Source organism: Cygnus atratus, chromosome 2, assembly GCF_013377495.2.
Source record: "Cygnus atratus isolate AKBS03 ecotype Queensland, Australia chromosome 2, CAtr_DNAZoo_HiC_assembly, whole genome shotgun sequence".
NCBI lineage: Eukaryota > Metazoa > Chordata > Aves > Anseriformes > Anatidae > Cygnus > Cygnus atratus.
Window position 1 is genome coordinate 47,637,715 of NC_066363.1, and position 18,837 is coordinate 47,656,551.

The 18,837-nt window shown below is 36.9% G+C and overlaps 1 protein-coding gene across 1 annotated transcript in view; it reads left to right on the plus strand.

The window, feature by feature from the left end:
* Nucleotides 1-18,837, plus strand: part of SLC9A3 (solute carrier family 9 member A3) — a 52,300-nt gene that overhangs the window by 18,033 nt on the left and 15,430 nt on the right. Inside the window, exons 2-8 of the mRNA XM_050708903.1 lie at nucleotides 3,236-3,538; nucleotides 8,792-8,952; nucleotides 13,189-13,267; nucleotides 14,115-14,292; nucleotides 15,127-15,347; nucleotides 17,333-17,535; nucleotides 18,343-18,432. Of these exons, the coding sequence (XP_050564860.1) occupies nucleotides 3,236-3,538; nucleotides 8,792-8,952; nucleotides 13,189-13,267; nucleotides 14,115-14,292; nucleotides 15,127-15,347; nucleotides 17,333-17,535; nucleotides 18,343-18,432 (1,235 nt within the window). The remainder of the gene's footprint in view (nucleotides 1-3,235; nucleotides 3,539-8,791; nucleotides 8,953-13,188; nucleotides 13,268-14,114; nucleotides 14,293-15,126; nucleotides 15,348-17,332; nucleotides 17,536-18,342; nucleotides 18,433-18,837) is intronic.

Consider the following 18,837-nt stretch of genomic DNA (forward strand, 5'->3'; position numbering starts at 1 on the left):
TTGCCTCATTAAAAGATATTCATGTACTTTTCAGTTTTAACAGCAGTGAAAATAGGCTTAATTTCACCTCTAAGTCCTTTACAGAGTAGTTTATCTGAGCAGCACTGCCTGTTATCCTTCCTGATGTTTGTGATTTCCTTCAGAACAGTAGAATCAAAACAAACTTTGCACAGTCTATTGAATATAATTTATGCATGTAGCCAGTAAAGAAAAATCAATGCAAATATGATCTAAATTCTAGTTGCACCCTGGTCTTAAGCTATTTCATTGAATTGCATCAATCGTGGTATTTTTCTTTTACATGTTTCTATCTTAGAGACACTATGATTCTGCTAATCTGACTGAATACTACCTGCCTGCAGAGTTAGCTAGACATTTACTATAAAATAAGCATGGTCTAATGGTCAGAATCTGCTTGGGCCAAGTGTAAAGAAGAGAAGGCACTTATCTTCATTTTTTATTTTTATTTTTTTTTTCGTATTTGCCTATACTAGAACCCTGTTTCATGCAATAACTTCCTTTTCCACAGCCTGCATTCCTCAACTAACAGAGTAGAAGAAGATTTTAGTGCTGGTAATACTCAGATCTTGTACAGATCATCAGCTGATTGGTGTTAAAGAGAGCACAGAAGGATGTGAGAACAGATGTAGCTGATTCATGGGAACATACAGCTTCTAGGAGGAGACAGTGCTATAAGCAAAATCTAGTTAGCTTCTCAGTACTCACTGAGCGAAACTGGTTCTTGATAGTAAAGGTGAGAATTCTAGAGAATATGAATTTTTAGCTGAATGATGCCTGGCTTTTTCTCAATGTCTTGTTCTTCATAGTTTTATTCTTATTCTTTTTATCTTCATAGTTTTATTCCAAGGTTTTAACTTCAAATTCTTGTAGTTATATTTTATCTGCTAACGTAGGAGTAGGAAAACAGACTATGTTCAGTAAGACTAGCTTAGCGACATTCATTTTCAGGGATAAGGATATAATCCCTACTCCATGAGGCTATAAATTAGTTGGTAATTCACTGACTGGAAATTCAAGGAATTGAGAATAACCAGTAATAAAGACATTTGAAAAGTTAAATGTTACAATTTATACATACAGAATAGTGGCTAGTTTGGATTTATTATTTTTTTTTCTTTAAAAAAAAAACTAAGTCAAACCACAGTGTTTGTGTCTGTGGGGTGTTATTTAGCTGTTGATTACATGACCCAGATTATTCAGAAAATTGGCATGGATTAGCAAACTTCAATGAACACTGCTTGCTTTCATGTGTGATTGCTGTTTTCTTAAGTCCACTCTCCACCTCTGTTCTAACATGGCTTAGTTTTCAAGTCTTGTGTATGAACGCATAGGAAAACTAAAAAAAATAATGCTCATAGTGGTGGGAATGCTGGCGTAGGCAGGCTGCTGTTGTTTTTCCTTTCATGTTTTCTTTTCTGATGAGTCCATGGAAGTTGTACAGGTATGAGGAACTATCTTATTCTGGTACTACTACAGTGATGGGCATTGCTTCTAACATTGTCTGTGTAGATGCAGCCAAGATGAAGACAGACAGTTCAAGAATGGGGATTTTAAAAAGCACTGAAAGGTAACTAGCAAATGTTTCACTAGGACAAATACTTGGATAGGAGACTCTGAGGGAAAACGACAGTCTTTCACTGAATTAACCTGGTCTAAGACCTCTGCATAGTCATGGGAAAGATTCTTCTGCTATACCGTAAGACGCTGGAAAGCTTAATGAGTGCTTCTTGTCCAAACTAATTTGAGCCTAATTGCGTTAACTAATTGCGTTACTAACTAATTGCGTTAACTAACTAATTGCGTTAACATTGTAAATGCTTCAACACAGTTCTAAGCCAATGCTCAAACCAGGAGAAACTTAGTGGGCTTTGGTGGAATTCTCCTTATAAATTCATAAACGCATCTTCAACACAAAGCCATATAAGTAAACTCTCATTTATTGGGTGAGTATCACAAAGTGGCAGGGTTCAGACCATCTGGGTCACAGCAACATTTAAGATAAATTAAAGGAAAAGCTCACAGAAATGCTGAAAAAAAAAAAATCAATACACTTTTGTTTCCTTATTAGCGAATACCTTTGATATCTCCCCTTTTTTCATGTTCCTTCTTTCTTATTAGGCTTGACTTCTTTCTGTTCTCCTCCTTGTTTTTTTTTCCTTTTACCTGACACCTAACAAATGTCCTATAAAAAACATGTTACCGTATGAAGAACATGAATTATCTGTGTTTCTGTCATTTTGAACACCTTAAACATTCTTTCCGTTTTGACCTTGTCATCTTTTTGTCTTTTTAGATTCACACTCTATTTTCTTCTCTGCCTCTAATTATTGGCTAGTTTAATAATCTTACATACATGTGAATAAAATAAAATATTACATAAAATATTACATATTAAAATATTACATATTTTTCTTTAATAAATATCATATACTGTCCATCTCCTTTATTACTAGATCTGGCATACTACTGTAAGATACAGTTTTTATGACACTGTTTGTACAAAAGAAAATAGCTTGTTGCAGAATAAGCTATCACTAAACCACAGTTCCTTCAGCAAGTCTCTGAATTAACTGAAATCCTTACTAGGGAGATCTTGAGGTAAAGGTCCAAAAGGGATCTCCCATGTTATCAGCTCCATTCTGCTCCTGCTGCAGGCTACATATTCCTCAGAAATTTAAAAAGCATTGTCTTTAAACTAATTCTACTTTTGGCTTCCTTCTCTTTCTAGTCCCAATAAATCTGCCAGTACATTGATCATTTTTAAAGATGGATGTTGGGATATCAGATGTATGTTTTTAGGTATAGGAATAAACCATAAAGTCATACAGTTCCAACACTTTTACCATTTATTTTCAGTCTTGCACTTAACTGTCTTGCAAAGAGCATCATCTTCCCCTAAACAGATCTTTCATGGAGAAGATAATCCAACAGAGGAAATAAATGTTGTGGAACGCTGTTTTCACATAAGTTAAAATATGTATTAAAAATCTGTGCCGGACAAAATCTGAAAACCGATTTTTTTTTTTTATTTTCCAGGTAGATGGGTTTTGGATTCTGACACTGTATCCCACGAATTATGTGCATGCTTTGGGGGTCTAATAGCAATGAAAGCCGGAAGTTTGTGTGAAATCAAAATTATCAGCTAGCAACAGTTGTTCATGCAAATTGTTTCTTCTTTCCAGTTCTGACACACTGTTTTCCTTTTTCATTGCAGTTTTCCACTTGTCCCACAAAGTCACTCGGGTGGTTCCGGAGAGTGCTCTGCTGATTGTTCTTGGTCTCGTCCTTGGTGGCATTGTATGGGCAGCAGACCACATTGCCTCCTTTACTCTTACACCTGATGTATTTTTCTTCTATCTGCTGCCCCCCATTGTTCTGGATGCTGGATATTTTATGCCAAATAGGTTGTTCTTTGGAAATCTTGGTTCCATCCTTTTGTATGCTGTCATTGGGACAGTCTGGAATGCTGCCACAACTGGTTTATCTCTCTACGGTGTCTATCAGACAGGAATAATGGGTAAGTCTGATCTGTTAAGGTACAACTGTGAATATTAGTGGATGCCAGCTGTTAGAATAGGTTGATACCTTGCAACTTAACAACTCTTTTTAGCAGAAAAATCCAATTATAACTGGAGCAATTTGTAATGTTTTTTACCAAATTTCAGAATGATCTGAGATCTCTTCTCTGAAGCAATCACTGAAGGGACTTGAACCTGTCTCTCTCGCATTTCCCTGCTCTTAATGTCAGCATACACTCTCAGAATCAAGCTCAGGATTCATCCTGCTAATGAGCGTCTGGGCAAAAATAAACTCTGAAGGGCTTGTTTCTTTCTGCTGTGGTAGAAAAGTTCAAAGTTACTGTGAAATTGAAATGTCTTTTGTCATTCAGATCTAATATTAAGGAAGCAATGGTTGCTGAGTGTGTATGTATGCATGACATCTCTGTTTGGTATTCTGAGGCTAGAAACAAAGACTTACAGAGCCAAGTAAGATGCATGTAAGGTGTAAGATAAATTTTGTCTCAATTGTACTACAGAATATAAGGGCATGGAGAGGCTAGAAGAGACACAGAAGAGCAATTCTTATTCTCTTCAGCAGATGTGATATGCACATAAGCTATGTACTGCCACTTCAAACAGCAATAATGAACATGTGGTTTGCATGTGTTTTGAAATAGGCTTCCTATTTATGGTTTGTTTGTTTTTTAGTTTCTATACTGAAGAAGCTCAAGAGCCCTTCCGAGACAAAATGCTCTTAGGTCAGTGAGTTCCAGAAAGTACTTACAGCGTACAGCTGAGTGTTGATGAGAGCAGTATAAATATAGTGCTCCTGTGCCTGTGCACTTTGCTCATCTGTTCTTGGCAACCAGTTCTGAGATCCTAGACTGAGAGAGTGGCCCCAAGATGTCAAGGTGTGTGTTTTATTGTATGACAGGCTCAACAACCAGTCATGGGGCTACTCTCTAACCACAGATGTGTAAAAATGACTCAGGGCCTTAAATGTTAGAGGTTGCAGATGTTGCAGAGAAGAACATTCAGTCATGAAGAACAAAGATATTATTGGATTGTTATAGAAGAAGATAGTAGAGTTTTGCCCCACTTTCCAGCCTGAAAAACTGCCCCTAGCATCAAGCACAGGGAGCAAAATTTGGGGCTGGCGTCTTTGAGCATACAATTGGGATATCTTGTCCTTATTTGAAAAATCTCTGTCTGGAAGAACAGACCACAAATTTGGTCAGGTGAGATTCCTCTTATTTAACCCTAGATTTTATATCAACATCTATGACAGAGTTACAATACATTTTAGATATTTACCTTACTTTGAGATGAGTCATGTTTTATAATTAATAAATTTTCTTCAGAAGAATCAAAGGTGACTGCAGACACTATTGATGTCTATGGGTAGGTAAGATGTATTTAGGCATTTTCAGCCTGTAGGCACAATATTTTGCACCCACAATTTGACATTTATTGTTAAATACAGGTTTGGAGGAATGGTAAAAATGACAATGGGAAATGGAAAAGACATTTTATGTAAATATAATATGTATATATATATAATAAGTATGTATGTAATAAACATAAACATCAACATTAAACAAAGGGTACAGTATTAAATACTGGCATAATTTTCCACATAGTAGTGCTTGATATTGCAAGACATTTGACAAGGATTTCTTTCTTTAGACATTGAAGCTGCTTCTGTTTCGGCAGATTCATGTAACAATTAAAAAATATCACCAACATATTTTTATTAACATCCTGTTATGGAAAATAGAATGAATGATAATTACTTTTAAAAAAAAAAGTTGATAAAAGTCATGAAAGGAAAAACACTGACCTCTGTATGATGTGTGAAATAAAAAGTCAAGTGTTCTTCTGAAAATTGTATTTGAAATGAAAAACTCATTTAACTCTTTGCTCTCCTCCCAGTCCTTAAAAGGTTCTGGAGTAAATATGTAAGCTGTATTTGATGACTGCATATTGTGCTTCATCATTATGCAAGTCTTTCAATGGCAAAACTGAAACTATACTAGAAGTAGTACTAATACCTTTGCTAATAGTTCTAATATTAGAATTAGTTTTAATAGTAGAAATCTGAATTTACAGTTAAACAGAGAATCAAGTGCCCACCACAGGTCAGACAGATGAAGGTCTACAAACTAAATGTAGGGGTTGTTAATCAAGGTAGACTATAAACTGACATGCCTCACAAATTTAAATTTTTAGAATGAGTGTTAATTGATATACTATCACAACGTCTTACCAACAAGGCACACCGTAACCTACTAGATTTCTAATTTCTGTTATAAAAAAGCCTGTCCCTAATTTAAACTGTGTCATTCTCTGTCAAAAATAAGTAGGTCTTCAAAATATCTCCATGACACAAACTTACTAATCCACTAAATGTGTTGTGTTGACCTCCAAGATGTCAGCAAGATTTAAGCACCACACTTTGTGAAAAGCCTTGCTGTTTTTACTTGTTTGATGAAGATAGGGTAATGCCGAGTTACTCATTTTTTAGGAGAGTTCATAGTAGACTCTGGTTGATTTTCTAAGAAATATTTTTGTTTCTACACCACTTCTCCTATAACTGGAGTGAATAATATTAAAAGTAATATCTTTAATGTGTTGGAATGTGTAACCACTATAGACTAAGAGGTACTGAAAAACTTTAAAGTACTTTCAACTTTACCATGAATTGGCGTGTAATCTTTTACTTAATACTGACCATCAATATGAGAGTGGTTAGTCCAAATTCAATTACATAGATTTCTTACATAAACAAATACAAAAACAGCTCTTAGTTTGCATTCAACCTCCTTACAGACACTATAATTTACAGAAGAGAAAGAGAGAAGGTGATAACAAAAAAATTCTTTTTTAGAAGTGAAATAAAAAGTTCAGCACCTTAACTATTAATCAACAGTCATACTAGTCTGCTTTCACAGGATACAAAGAAGAATCTAATACTAAATCTTATGGTTGATTGCACTTCTCTATCTGGTGTAAAACTAACACATGCAGCATTACTATAGAACTGGAATCATTGTGGTTGAGTCTAATGCTTAGATTTCTTTTTTCCCTGTACAATCTAGGTCATCACGGCAATGTGCTGAGCATGTGTGGGAGTCTTAAATTGGGCACAGCAAACTTACCTTGTTCAGGTGTCACTGTCGGCAGCTAGTTACTCCAGACTCCAGTGAGCTGGAGGAAGAAATGGCCATGTATCACTTGTAGATAACTTTTATTATTAGTCTAACTACAAGTCTCATTTAGCAACCCCATGCTTCTTGACACTGTTTTGTAGGCGTTATAGATGTGTCCCAACTTCTCCATAAATATTTGCTTTCTAGCTTTGCAGCTCTTCAAAGAATGTACCAATGATTATAATTGGTAACATATAAAAAAGATAAGCAATCTCAGTGAGCCAATTTATTTTAAAAGCATATGTTCTATTGTACCCTGATACCAGATAGTTATAGTCATTGGGCTTGTCCTTCCTTAAGCATGGCAGAAAAGGACAATGCTTGATGGAATCCTTATTTAGGTTTAGGTTCAAGGCTGTTCTCAGAAATTTTGGCACAGATTTCATCTCACTGCATCAACTACCCTCTCACACAAAAAATGGAAAGATTCAGTCCTGATTCACAGCCCCATATGTCCAAATGTGAACAAGACTATCTCTGTTTTTGAAAATACTGAGTAGTTATATGTCTGTACAAACTGTGAGTTTTTCTTTTCAGGGCCTTACCAAGGTCCCTGAGAGAATATGTTTTTCTGCAGCTCCCCCAGATTATTGCCTATTGTGTAACACAGGGCATTCTCTACTCCTATCTCTGGCTTCCCATGTCCTTCTCTTGAGTAAATACGCTTATGCATTTAGTAACAAAAATATTTGGAATCAAGTTTCTCCTCCAATTACTTTCCAAAGACTAAACATTCTGAAAAATTATCTTGTAGGAGTTCCTACTAGGGGAGTGGCCGTGTTGTTCTGGAAATACTTTACAGGCAATTCTAACCTTTTGTCTAGGGCTACTGGTTGTTCATTGTCTGACTCATTCTTCCAAATAATTTAATCAGATCAATTTCTCTCCAAATTTTATAAATCATGCCTGATACAACTGCCTATTAACTTTAGTTGTGGGCCTCTGCACTGTGTTCGCATGAATGAAATCCGAACACATTCCTTTTTTGTTCTTCCTCATATAATTTTGGACTTCATCACCTCTTAGTGAACCTTGTTTCCCCCTCCATCCACTAATGAACACAGAAGATTTTTTCCTGTTCTCTACCCTTGAAGAAATCTGTTCCTCAGATAAAAAGAACTGAGATCTCACTTTTGATTGCATGAAGACAGTAAATTTTGCAAGACCTTTAGGCAGTTGTGCAAAGCCATCTTTGTGGCTTTCCCTTTTCTGTTAAAGTGATAGTGATACATGCCTCATTCTGTTTGCATATATTTCCTGTTTCCTTAGCTGACCAAATTAACCTTAATAACTAAAGATAAAAAATAATAATAAATACTGTTTTCCTTTGTCACCAGATCCTTGTAGTTCCAAAACCTTTGAAATCATTGCCAAAAAACACCATTTGAAATTTCTCATAGGCTACAACACATACATATTGAGATTATACATTTTTGTTATTCATCTATTTCTATGGTCCACTTGCAGACAATTTAAGAATGGCCTCATGGATCATAATTTGGGAAAAGCTGGTTCAACTGCAGCTATCAATACACGTATATTTGACTAAGGAAGCCAGAAGTGCTGCCTAACTGCACTGAGTGTATTTCTTAGTGTAGCAGTCACTTAGTAAGCAAGAGTAAGATTTGGCCTGAAGTGGCATGAAGTATTTTGGAACATTTACTTCAGGAATACTGGTATATTCTTCTAGCCACCTTGTCAGTTCTCAGTTATACTAAGATAATATATTGAAGTTAAATTAAAAATATGGCACATAAATACAACGTCAGTGTAGATCTGGAAACACTTATATCAGGTGCCTTGCCATAAGAATGGGGCTGTATTGGTTCCAGAATCAACTCTGAGCCAGATGAGACAATTCTGGATCCAACAAATCTTGTAGAACACAAGGTAACACCATGAGGAACATGTTAAGTAGCATCTATGCCATGATGCCCAGTTAGTGACTTAGTATTTTCAAGGACTTTGCATTATCTGTAATATAACAGTCTGTCATTACTTCATTACTACAGATAATGAAAAGCTGACTCTGCTTATACTTTGCTTACTTTGTTTTTGAAGGCCACCTGGACAGTGGACTGCTGGACTTCCTCCTTTTTGGCAGCTTAATTGCAGCTGTGGATCCTGTAGCAGTTCTGGCTGTGTTTGAAGAAGTCCATGTCAATGAAGTTCTATTCATCATTGTTTTTGGAGAATCTCTTCTGAACGATGCTGTAACTGTGGTAAGTAAATTAGTATATCCCAACATCACCCTAACTCTACAGTGTTTGTTTTTTTTTTTCTTCTCTGAAGTGTATATCTACTCATAGGCTAGTCTAGGCTAGTTCATGGTGTTCTCTGTCTTGCTTACAAACATGATATTGCAAAGATTTTATATTCAAACGTGAAAGCTATTTGGAGCCTGTAAGCCACATAATAAGAATATTCCTTCATAATGTTCTTCATAATAAGAACATTTGGAGCCTCTAAGTCACATTCCTGGGTTAGATGAGGACAATGACATTTAAAACCAGATTTCAGGTATGAAAGTTTTTTTGCCTTTCCTGTCTTAAGTATGGCTTTCATGATTTACCAAAATTATCTCTAGGGATTTTTTAAAAATAGAAATAGTTTTTTGCCTATTTTCTTTATGTCCATTAATCATATGCATACCTTAGATACAGATTTGGGAAAAGTGCTTGTGCCTGTTCCTTCTCTTCTACTGCAGTCAGGTATTTATCAAACAGATTAACAAAGACACAGTTTGGGGAAAATGGTGAGACATTTTAGAAAGTTTCAGGTTTGTTTTGTTTTGGTAACATGTTAGTTTCTGGGTTTTTTTGCTTTTTTTTTTTCCCATTTAGAGAGAAACGAAAAATAGGCTTAAAACAGTCCCAAATTTCTACTCATGTTTTTATTTTGATCGAAATAACTTTTCATATAAATTTTTTCTCAAAATAAAATAGCTGCTGGTTTTGTAGTACAATCCTAGTGGTCAGGGGACCAGTAAGTCTGATGGCAGAAAGCTGCCATAAAATTGAGTTGTTATACACCTTCAGTTCTCTTCTTGCTTCATCTCCTATCATCTCTCCTGCTTATCTCCAGAGGACGATACGATATGTCCACCAGTCTCAGTGACTTAATTTTTTGCATCCCAGGCACTGCAACATCACTGGCAGCAGCCTGACAATTAACCTAAGTTTGAAAATGTCATTCAGGGCCTCCAGAAAAAACAAATTGCCTTTAGATATCAGTGTCATTAGTGCTTTGCAGGTATTTCCAGAAACAAATATTAAAATAAATTCTTGATGAACTGATACATCAACATCATTTGTTTTTAGAAGGAAATGAATTTTTGCTACTGTGAAATGAATAAAAACAATAACTCTATAAATAATTAAAAAAAAGTTTACTTGTTGAAAAGATTTCAGAAGAGAACAGTAAGCATCAACAAGAGAAAGCATAGCCTATGAAAAAGTTTGAAACAATTAGCATTGTCTACGTTGAATAAGGGAATATTGGAGGATGGAAAAAAGTGATCGCGAGGTATTTTTTAAACTGAAATATGTTATAGACAGTTGTCACAGAAGAAGAAAGTATGCATAAATGTGAAAGAAATGGTAAATATGGTAAGAATTAATGAGTTTAGCTGCAACAACAAAAGCTGAGAAAGTTCTCCATCACTGAAGGTCTTTAAGAATAAGATAGACAAGCACCTATCAGAAATGATGCTCATGCAAACTTCTTCAGGCAGGGAATGGATGACTTCTTTACTTTCAGCACTACCAATTTTTGAAAAGCTTTAGTAGAATTATTATAGTTTATTCTCTTTTATGTTCAACATATTTCTTTTATGTTCAACATATTTTGTGTATGTTAAGCTGACTTCAGTCCAGTATCTTATTAACATCTTATTAATAATATCTTGTTAACTGCTGCCTTGGACTTCCCAAGGGCAGACTTTGAACTGTTCAGGACACTAGCAGGGAAGGTCTCTTGGAAGTCAGTTCTGAAGTGCAGAGGGGTCCAGGCAGTTTGGACACTCCTCAAGACGGAAGTCTTCAAGGTGCAGGAGGAGGCTGTCCCCGTGTGCTGTAAGATGAGCCGATGGGGAAGAAGACCAGCATGGCTGAACAGGGAATTTTTGCTGAGACGCCAGGAGAAAAAAAGGGTTTACCTCCTATGGAAGAAAGGACAGACAACTTGAGAAGGGTACAAGGAACGTGCTCGCATATGCAGAGAAAAAAACAGAAAGGCTAAAGCCCAGCATGAGCTCAACCTGACCACTGTGATAAAGGATAACAAAAAATGTTTCTACAGATATCTTAACAGTAAGAGAAAGGCCAAGGAGAGTCTCCATCCTTTACTGGATGCGGCAGGGAACATGACTACTGAGAGTAAGGAAAAGGCTGAGATTCTCAATGCCTTCTTTACATCTGTCTTTACTAGTCAGACCACTTATCCTTGGGATACTCAGCATCCCAACCTGGAAGTCTGGCACAGGGAGCAGAAGAAAACCCCCACAGTTCAGGTGGAAAGAGTTAAGAGAGCTGCTGCTCCACCTGGACTGTCACAAGTCCATGGAGCCAGATGGGATCCACCCGAGGGTGCTGAGGGATCTGGAGGATGTGATTGCCAAACCTCTTTCCATCATCTATCAATGGTCATGGTCAACCAGAGAGATGCCAGATGACTGGAGACTTGCTAATGTGACGCCCATCTATAGAAAGACTCATAAGGAGGATGTGGGGAACTACAGTCCTGTCAGCCTGACCTCGGTGCCAGGGAAGGTGACAGAACAGGTCATCTTGTGTGCAATCACGCAGCATATGTGGAACTACTGGGGGGTCAGGGCCAGCCAGCCTGGGTTCATGAAAGGCAAGTCCTGCCTCACCAACCTCATCACCTTCTACAACCAGGTGACCTGCCTGGTGGATGAGGGAAAGGCTGTTGACGTAGTCTGTCTAGACTTCAACAAGGCCTTTGACACGGTCTTCCACAGTATTCTTCTGGAAAAGCTGGCAGCCCATGGCTTGGACATGCATACTCTTTGCTGGGTTAAAAACTGGCTGGATGGTTGGATGCAGAGAGTGGTGGTGAATGGTGTGAAATGTGTCTGGCAACTGGTCATGAGTGGTGTTCCCCAGGGGTCAGTGTTAGGGCCCATCTTCTTTAATATCTTTATTGATGATTTGGATGAGGGAATTGAGTGTACCCTCAGTAAGTTTGCAGAAAACACCAAGTTGTGGGGGAAGTGTCAATCTGCTGAAGGGTAGGAAGGCCCTGCAGAGGGACCAGCACAGGATGGGTCAATGAGCAGAGGCCAGTGGGATGAAGTTCAACAAAACCAAGTGCCAGGTCCTGCACTTTGGTCACAACAACCCCATGCAATGCTACAGGCTTGAGCCAGAGTGACTGGAAAGCTGTGCAGAGGAAAAGGAATCGGGGGGTGTTGGCTGATGCTTGGCTGAACATTAGCCAGCAGTGTGCCCAGGTGGCCAAGAAGACCAACGGCATCCTGGCTTGGATCAGGAATAGTGTAGCCAGCAGGACCAGGGACGTGATCGTTCCCCTGTACTCTGCTCTGATAAGGCTGCACCTCAAGTCCTGTGTTCACCTTTGGGCCCCTCACTACAAGAAGGACACTGAGGCCCTGGAACATGCCCAGAGAAGGCCTACGAAGCTGGTGAAGGGCCTGGAACACAAGTCCTGTAAGAAGTGTCTGAGGGATTGTTTAGTCAGGAGAAAAGAAGGCTCAGGAGAGACCTTATTGCTCTCTACAACTACCTGAATGGAAGGTGTGGGGAGCTGGGGGTCAGCTTCTTCTCACAGATAACTAGTGATAGAGAGAATGGGCTAAAGTTGCACTGGGGAGGTTTAGGTTGGCAATTAGGAGAAATGTCTTCTCAGAAAGAGTAGTTAGGTATTGGAACGGGTTGCCCAGGGAAGCGGTGGAGCCACCATCGCTGGGGGTTTTTAAGGATAGGTTGGAGGTGGTACTTTGGGTCACAGTTTGGTGGACATAATATTGGTGGTAGGGTGATGGTTGGACCAGATAATCTCGAAGGTCTTTTCCAACCTTAACAATTCTATGATTCTATGATTCTATGATTGTTATGATCTCACTATCTTATTTACCTTATGCAGGCAATAAAAAAAAAATCTTCTGCCAAACGCTTGAATTTTAGAATGAGAAGTGCCTTAGAAAACCCACAGGCACATAGATGTAACAATGCTTCTAAAATATAAAAATTGTATTTAAATAAGAAATGGAAAGGATTTTGTTGTTGTGTTGGGATTTTTATTTCTTTCTGTTCCCCTGCATCTTTTCCATTTTGCAAAATTAAAGAAAAATCTGCAAAAATCTCTTTCCACACAAAATTTCCCTCAGTCTTACATAGTTTCAGAATTCATAATGAGATGTTTTTAATAGGCTTAATTCGGGCACAAATACTAAGTCAGTCTACTTTTCTTTTCAGGTGCTGTACAATGTGTTTAATAGTTTTGTTCAACTAGGACCAGAGAATGTGACGGGGATTGAATGTGTCAAAGGCATAGGTGTGTAGAATTGAATTCTGTATCATATCACTGATGTACATATGAAGACTTTTAAATCAAATATTATTATGCTATCAGAAACTGTTTTTTTTCAGCCCTTACCCTTGTCACTTGCATTCCCATGTTCCTGTGGCATATATAAAGAAGATGAACCTGTAAGAATGTTTTCAGAAAATAAATAAGTGAACATTCTTGAACATTTGTGAAACTCATTCAGATTTGTTTTCTTCTGAAGAGAATTAACAGATGTGGAGTTCAGCTGTTAAGACCACCAGACTTGAGAGCTATTCATATTCTCTTGTATTTTATAACGTCCTTAGTTCCAGTCCACAACTTTTCTTCATTCTATGAAAGCTGAGCTTGCATATATGCTTTCTTACTCCTCATCATAGTGATTACCATCAATTAACGTTTACCACTAGCTGTCAACCAATGTTAGCTGCATAAATTTTTTGTTACTCTTTCCAGTTCTAAGACAAGATACTACATTATCTTACAAATCAATGTGCTAACAGAGACTTTGGCATACTCCATAACATGCTTTTTGAAAAATATTTCTTTATGGAACAGTGGGAAAAGAATTGTTCAAAGAAATTCAGTGGGTTTTGAATAAGCCTAAAATGATGATGCTTAACAGAAAGTAATAAATAAATATTTTTTTTTTTTTTCTCTACAGGATGCTGAGAGTGCTCTGTTCCCCTACCAAGTGCTTAAAAGAATTCATTTTGTTGCATTTTAGAAATTATTTTTGAAGTGTCCTCCAAAATTTTCTCTGATTTGCTGGCCTTACAATAGAAGAAGAACTAGTTCAAAACTCTTTTTTTTTTTTTTTTTTTTTGTATTTCAGTGTCATTCTTTGTGGTGAGCCTGGGTGGGACACTGGTTGGCATTTTGTTTGCATTCCTGCTCTCATTGGTCAGCCGCTTCACCAAGCATGTTAGAATCATTGAACCTGGATTTGTGTTTATTATTTCCTACCTGTCCTACCTCACATCAGAGATGCTTTCTCTTTCTGCTATCCTTGCGTAAGTCCCTTTTTATTGTTGTCTGTGAAGGGGCTGAGAAGGGAATATAGTTTCTGTAAACATTAAAAGGAAAGACCTAAATTATATAGGGTGGCTACAGAATGTGACACTTACAAATTTTATGCTGAATATTAATATCTTCACACTACAGTAGATTATAATTTGCAAATACCACCATTATTCATCTTCAAAAAGGAATGCAAATTTTCCAGTATTTGCTGTGCAACATGATATCTTTGTCAAAATACATATTTGATTCTTTCCTCTTTGTTGTTAGTAATATTTACATAATTAACAGTTGTCCATTCTTCGTGATTTGTATGTAAAACAATACTTTTCTAAGGCATTCTATGACAGACATTATCTGCTGCTTTCACTTTCTGGACTGTTCTCTTTAGGTCTGCCTAAACTTTGTTTTAGCTTGAGTATCTCTGTGTCATTGTAGATGTTCCTGTGAGTATATTCAATAATTGGAAATCCTACTGCAAACAGATCATTAGTTTAAGTTTCTAGCTAATGTAAACACGAATTAAACTTTTACACATAAAACAGCATGGTATCCTAAAAACAGAAGAAACTGAGGTCTTTTATGATCTAATGAAATGCTGTCTTCAGACTTTTGGGGGTCATCTCAGGATGAATGTTTGAGATGTGCTTTTTAACCAGATTAGACAGTAGAATAGTCTCCAAGTGTATTTTTCTTTTTCCTTAGAAATTAATGGTGAGTTTTTATCACCAGGTGACAGACTAGATAGAAATAATATCAAATGTTACAAGTATTTTCTGAACAATTGCTTTTTTTTTTTTTTTTGTCCCCCTCCCTTCTCCCTCCAGGATAACTTTCTGTGGCATTTGCTGTCAGAAATATGTCAAAGCTAACATATCTGAACAATCTTCTACAACTGTAAGGTATACCATGAAAATGTTGGCCAGTGGAGCAGAAACTGTTATCTTCATGTTCCTAGGAATTTCAGCTGTAAATCCAGCTATCTGGACATGGAATACAGCTTTTATACTGTTGACTCTGGTATTCATCTCAGTATATAGAGTCATCGGTAAGGGGATGATCTTCTTCTTTGCCTTGCATTATGTTGTTAATATATATTCTTTTGAAAAAAATAAAAATAAAAGGGGGGGTTGAATTCTGGGTTTATACCTTTTAAAACATTTCATTCATTTCAGTCGAATTATGGTTGTTATCAAGTTAGGAAGGCAGATTTTTTACAATAATCATATACATCATATGTTGGAAATATAGTAGGATTTCACTTTTGTGAGGACATGACTATCCCAGTGGTTAACATTAATCACATAGTGGCTAACTTTTATTGATGCAGCACACAGCATTGGCAAAATCTCCCAATGAAATGGACTTTGTTCTATAACTTACAGCCTATCAAAAAAAACTTGTGTCCTGTCAGCCATCTCTTTTCTTCAGCTCCTTCAATTTAGTAATAAAGAGATTGCCTTAAGCTAGTTTTATGGTTGACTTCAGGTTTGAGACACACAGTGATGTAAGACCATATACAATTACACAGAAGGTTCTCTGGCTTAAGAAATAATTCTCAGTGACTGGTGAAAAGCTGAGTAAATAAGACTGTGGCATGTAGGGATTACCCCTGTCAATGTACTGGGTTTATGTTTGAAATGTTTGCAAACATTTCAAAATACCAGTGATGATTTGCCTAACTATGTAGTTCTATAATTTAATCACTGTCTTGTGTAATAGCAAAGAGCTTAAAATAGCCAGAGAGGGATAGAATTAAGTACTTCTTGAGAGTGATTTTTTATTCTTTACATCACTATGTATTTTGTATATGTGCTTACTCCTAGGAAAAAAATAAACAGGTTAGTTTGGTTGTTTATCTTGAATACCTGATTTAAATTTAAATAAAAGCTGAACCATCTATCTAGTTGACAGGCTTCCTAGAGTCTATATTCATATTCTGATTACAAACTCCTGGGCTGAATGAAAGGCTTAGCCCCATGGCCTCCTTTCTAATTAACTTGTAACCGTTGTTAAATTAGCCACCACTCAGTAGCTGCATATGTGTGTAAAGGTGCTTAAACAAATTTTCACTTTCTTAATTTTGTTATTTGTTGTATTTCTAGAATTAGTGGTTAACAATCCTGTAATAAGTGTGAGCACTAATTAAACAGTAAATATTCAGCAATGACAATATGCATCCACGAAAGTAATTAAGCTTAGAGATTGATAAGTTGCTAAAGACCTGATGATATTAGGCCTTACAGAACTACAACTCTCATGCCCTCAGAGGAGTCAGATTGATGACATGAATTAATTTTGAAGGTCCCCTTCACCACAGGCCTTACAACCTCAAAGTTCTCTAAAAACAGAAGGATTTCTTTTGCTCTGGCTAGCAGACGTAGCCTGCTGTAGTGCAATGCACATGCTGTACCACTCTCAGGAGTGGCGAAGCAGCTTTCCTTCTGTATGGTGGGAGCTCTGGGAGACATTGTGATTTCTAGAGCTTTAGGTCTCCTACAGCAGGCAGCATCTCACCTGAAGTCCTGAAGACAATGTGAGCATATGAATACAACCCTGCATAAGGCAATTTTTAGTATGATTTGTAAACAGTACCACATCTTGTCCCTAAATCAATGGTTTTTCAACACATTTCTTGTTTTGTTAAAATACCCCGTGTATATCATTTACTACAGTAATAGAAATTCTATTCCTTCTCAACTGTTAATTTCAAAGGACAGCACATAGCAGAATTTCACTTTCAGTGCCTGTTCCAGACGAAGGAAAATTCTTGCTTCATACCAAAGGACAGCATTCTCAGAAGTGTTGCTGGATCAAAGAAGAAGATTCATCTAATTCCTTTGGCTAAATGTGAAGGGGAAGGTACCAAGTGGATCCAGCCCTCTTGGCAGTGTTGCAATGGAGAGGGAGATGTAAAGGGTGTAGAAAATTTGTTATGAAATCAGATTGCTGGCATTGTTTCTGTTACACATTGTTGAGATACTGATGTTTCATAAGAGTATTTCTAGACATGCTGGCGTTTGTTTTTTGTAGGTGTAGTTATACAGACATGGATTCTTAACCACTACCGAATGGTCCAGCTGGAGATAATAGACCAGGTGGTGATGTCATATGGTGGACTACGTGGAGCAGTTGCTTTTGCTCTGGTTGCACTTCTGGATGACAACATAGTGAAAGACAAAAACCTGTTTGTCAGCACAACTATCATTGTTGTGTTTTTTACTGTTATTTTCCAGGTAATTCAAATTCCTAAGCATGCTTCTTGCAAGGAAAAGGAGTCTATCAAAAGTACTGAATGCTTAGAACAGTTCCTAGCTGAAGGTTGCATATTGTTTCACTGAACTGGAAGTATAATTGACTTTGTAATTTTAGTAACAAAGATCCTATTTTATGTTTTCATACAGTACCACAAGAGACAAAAGACAATTTTCTCTGTGCTAAAAAATGTTCAGTCTTAGATGATTGGTATTAATAGTGCTCAAGTTAATATCTGATTAAGCATCCTTCACCTCATGTGAATAACTATAGGGAACAGTCCTTTTTACTGGCAAATACATTCATTAAGTTGATCTATTGGAGCCTAAATCCTTGTTTTAAAACATAAAAGTAAGCAGTGGATTAAGAATGCATTTAGCATTCAAAAAAAATAGTAATTTCTGGATGAAAAAACATGAACTTAAATGGAGATGTGTCACTACATACAAGCTTGGAAGTCTTCTCAAATTTATTAAAAAATTAATTGTGATCACAAACTACTGACGTGCAGAAAACAACACATTCATTAGTATATGAGATTTTTTTTTCAGCTTTCCACTACTGTATTTTTCTGTATAGAAGATATGTTTTTCCACAGGTTATTGTCTTTTCAAGTCTTTGTAACATGAGCTGAAGATACTTCATTATTTTACCTCTGAATGGGAGAGGGATCAAATGGGGATGTATGAGAAACGCCATATACATGTACAAAACTGCTCTGTTTCTCTTTAACACTGTGCAGCTGGAGTCTAAGGCAATTCCTAAGTATTATCATTTTCATTGCCCAGGGATTGACAATCAAACCTTTGGTACAGTGGCTGAAAGTGAAGAAAACTGAACACAGAGAGCCAAAACTGAATGAGAAACTTCATGGCAGGGTAAGATCCTTGTAAACAATGTTGTGGTGTCCTTTGAATTCTTACAGAATGCCTCAAGAGAAAAAAAAAATATTAAAGAAAATTTGGTTTTGGAAAGGAGGAGGCAATTATACTGAAATTTGAAGAGGAAAATCCTTAAAATTTTTCAAAAATGTTCATGTAGGCTGTAATGTGTCTTCAGACTGAGTCCAGTGAGGGGATACTCAACTGAAGGTTCTGGTTTGGGGCTGACAGCACTGGGGAAACAGATGTAATAATAGTCCTTTCATCTAAAAGTGTAGGACATTTGCTAGGATAAAGCATGTGGAAGTAAGTTTATTTGTCTTAAATACTGTGTATTCATGGAAAAAAACTGACTTTGCGGTGTGCGTATGACAAATAATTCCAGGTTAATGGTAGTATTTT